Below are 3,659 nucleotides of genomic sequence, written 5' to 3' on the forward strand. Positions count from 1 at the left end.
TTGATACCGAAACCGCCCTCCAGTTTAGACAACATCACTTTATCAAGCGGATCTTTATCTTGGTGCAAGAGGAACCCTAGGACCACCTCCATTATTCAGGCGAGCCAACGGCCCCCACGTTGCCACTCGTCGGTCGATCCCCTCCGGAGGAAGAGGAGGCAAGCGACCGCACAAACCATGCGCTCGCGCCGGCCAACTGATCTCTGCCCTGAGCAAGATGCCTAGCACAACGCGGAAGCGAGGCCGGCGACATGTAGCATGCACCATGCCGCCTCCCCACGCACCTCCGGGCGATCGGCGGCCACATCGAAGAAGAATCTAGGTGGCAGCTATCCTAGAACTACATCCACCATGTCACCCTATGCCCATATATCCAAGGGAAGCCCACGCCGCCACAAACAGGTTGTCACCCCATCGCCGTGAGCAAGAGCTCCAGCTTGCATGGCCCAAGTGAAGGCCGCCGTCCTAGCCTCCACGCGCAGATGACCCTAGGTGTCGTCCCCATCCGCCGCCACGATCCAATCCTCCGGCTCATTCGGCATCAGGCCCGCTACCGCTACCTAGACCAACGGCGGTAGGGGAGGCCACCCGGTCTTGGCTCTTTGGCAGCTAGGGTGTCGCCCCTTTACCACTGCGGGAGCGGAGATTTTATTCCTAGACAATACTCCCTCCGTCCAAAAATGTAAGATGCCTAATAATTAGTTAAAAGTCAACGTTTTTTAGGTTGACCAAGTTTATACTTAAAATATAAACATTTACAATAGTGAATCAAGATGAATAGATTCATCATAAAGTATATTTTTTTTCAGGGTGAAAACCCAAGGTCTGGCCTTAACTGGTTGTGTCTGGCAATGACCTTGTTGGAGACATTATTTTGAGAGCGGGGACTATCTTCAGGGTGAAAACCTAAGATCTTTGATCGGACGACGATGGTGTTAGCGCACTGTTTCCTTCTTGGAGGCGTCGTTTTTGGAGAGTCTGTACTTCAGGTGTTGTCTTGGCGGTGAATGTATTGCTGTTGTTAGGCCCGAGATACTGTAGCGGGACTTTTGTTTCTTAGTTTTCTTTTCCTTTTTTTTTGGCTGTGTGCATCCGTAGTGCCATTAGGGTGGTGCGTTGTTGCAGAGGCTGGGTGTAATTGGTATCGTTTTGATATTAATACATTCCCTTTATCGAAAAAAGATGTAAATATATTTTTCTAAGTATTTGAGTAAAGTTAGTAAAGTTTAATTTTGACTAATCCTTAAACCCGCTTTACATTTTTGGACGGAGGGAGTATAAACTGAGGCATTCGTTGGTTCTATAGCCTACCAGCGATCGATCGATCGAGGTGTATTGGTCTCGGAATTTGGTGGCTACAGTTGAGTTTTCGTTAGCAGGGACTGTAGTTTGACAAAGCTACTCATTACCGGTGGTGCACGCACGAGTGGCCGACACGGCAAGCAACTACACACTTGGTCAGTTGTTCGTTACCCAACTAGCTACACACGAGTATTGTTGTACTAGCAAACATTCAACGTACTGCAGTCGGTCCGTATATATATACCGTATCAAGTCGTTCAATTATGATACACCAAACGAATGAATCAATGGAAGTAAACGTTTCTACAAGAAACGGCACCGATCGTGCACCGGCTCGATCTCTACACTCCGCTGGCAAGGTATCACCAGCCAACGAAGCAGCAACACACCGACAGGACGAGAGTAGCTTGCAATTCACTCTTCAATTGATGATTCAGTCATGCCGGGATCATTAGCCTCGGCTTCTTGAAGGCCAGCGGGCTGAGCACCTCCTCCTCGTCCGCCGCCGCCGCCTGCATGCACCGGTCGGTGACGATGTCCGGCAGCGCCGGCAGGTTCAGGTCGAACCCACTGCTGGCCGCAGCGACGCCGCCGATGGGGCCCTCGTAGTGGCACCTCTTGTGCCCGCCCAGCGCCTGACCCGTGGGGAACGTCTTCTTGCACACGGAGCACTCGTGCACCTTGCCGCCTGCGCCGCTCGACGTGGACGAGGACGCGACGGGGGAAGCTGCTGGCTCGTCGACAGCAGCTGCCGGTGGCGGCTTCGGGCGGTGGCTGGCCTTGTGCCCGCCGAGGGCCTGGTAGGACGCGAACGCCTTGCCGCACACGGAGCACGCGTGCTCCTGCGCCGGCGACGAAGAAGCGCGCTGGTCGCGGTGACCGCGCGCCAGCATGAGGAGGCTGAGCGCGAGGTGCTCCTCCTCGCTGGGCGCGCGCTGCTGCTGGCGCCTCGAGCGCTTACGCTTTCCCCACCCGTCGGTGCACTGCAGCCGCGCTTGCGACTCCTCCTCGCTCCCCGCTGGCGACGGTATCACCACCGCGTCGACAACGGCCTCTACTGCCATGTACGCCGATCCAACACTTGGACGCAAGATCGTGTCTCCTTGACACAAGTTAGCTAGTGGTTTGGGAAGTGAGGGAGTCGAGTTGTGTGTGCTGGACTGGACAGGAGAGCTGACTGGGTGGAGAGCAGGCTCGAACCAGTGGTGGTTTTATACATGGAAGAGAGGTGGGGAAGTGGTGGTAAGGATTAGGGAAGTCGTTGGTGGTGATGTAGTACCGGTTTGTTGGTGTACTTTAGGGAAGAATGTGTCAGTGTGTATGTGTGTTAGAGAGGGACTGAGTGAGTGGTGGTTGGTTCTTTGGGACTAAGTAATGGAACATGAGTTGCATTAATTTGGTCAACTGGAAGGCAGGCTGTAGGATGCTTCCAAGTGCTGCCAATAGAATAGGGGAGATGACTTTGATTTGGCTATCTCTATGACTATCTGAATGGAGTGGAAGATTCACGGTGAGTGAACAAGTGTATGGAGCGACTTGTTCTCCAATCCACACCGCGAAAGCATTGGAGGAAAAAAATAGTACAGTATACTTTGGATCAATGATCAACTGGTGGTGTGCCAGGTGGATGGCTATATATCTGATGTCACCGGATGACATGAGCATCATGTGTCGGCCACGATGCGCCTCTCTGTTTTGATAACAAAAATGGCGTGGTTAGTTGCTAGCAAGGTTTTCTCGTATCTGTGAAACATGACTCCGTTGATGCTTTTCAAGGTAATGCAACATCTAATTAATCCTTGTTGTATAACTTGTTTGGTTGCAAATAATTTCTACTCCGCATCAGTTGTGAAGGAAAGTCCTTGGCGTTTCCAGAAATCATGTTTCAACAAATGTCACGGTTGTTTAGTTGGACCATGTTTGCCGAATACAATTACCTCCTACCCTTCTTGGTGAGGTTACCCAGTTCACCATATATGCCTATAATGTGTTCGACGCAATAGGAAAATTCCTTCCGGCACCACCACACGAGAAAATTCGGTGGATATATGTGAGTGAGAACCAACCCGAGGTTGGATGATTAGGAGGGTAGTCGTACTTCCAACCCACCAGAGTTCAAACCTCAGGTTTGACATCTGTGTGTCTCATAAAGACGGAATATTCATTTAGTGGGAGGCGACGTTTCCGTCGATAGCGAAGTGCCTGTGGTGACTTCGCCAATTTCAGGATCCAATTCGCCGGCTCAGTCTTCCGAAGATGCTCATAGGGGTAGGGTGTATGTACGTTTATAGGGGTAAGTGTATGTGTATGCGCGTGTATGTGAATATCTGCATCTGTACTGTATTTCTCAAAAAACA

The 3,659-nt window shown here is 51.3% G+C and overlaps 1 protein-coding gene across 1 annotated transcript; it reads right to left on the reverse strand.

Moving 5' to 3' along the window:
• Positions 1-1,559: 1,559 nt before the first annotated feature.
• Positions 1,560-2,536, reverse strand: LOC124699501 (zinc finger protein 1-like). Its single transcript, XM_047231797.1, has one exon. It carries the CDS (start codon positions 2,364-2,366, stop codon positions 1,740-1,742), a length of 627 nt encoding a protein of 208 aa, XP_047087753.1. The 5' UTR covers positions 2,367-2,536; the 3' UTR covers positions 1,560-1,739.
• Between the last annotated feature and the right edge of the window lie 1,123 nt (positions 2,537-3,659).

This window comes from Lolium rigidum, chromosome 3 (assembly GCF_022539505.1).
Source record: "Lolium rigidum isolate FL_2022 chromosome 3, APGP_CSIRO_Lrig_0.1, whole genome shotgun sequence".
Taxonomy (NCBI): domain Eukaryota; kingdom Viridiplantae; phylum Streptophyta; class Magnoliopsida; order Poales; family Poaceae; genus Lolium; species Lolium rigidum.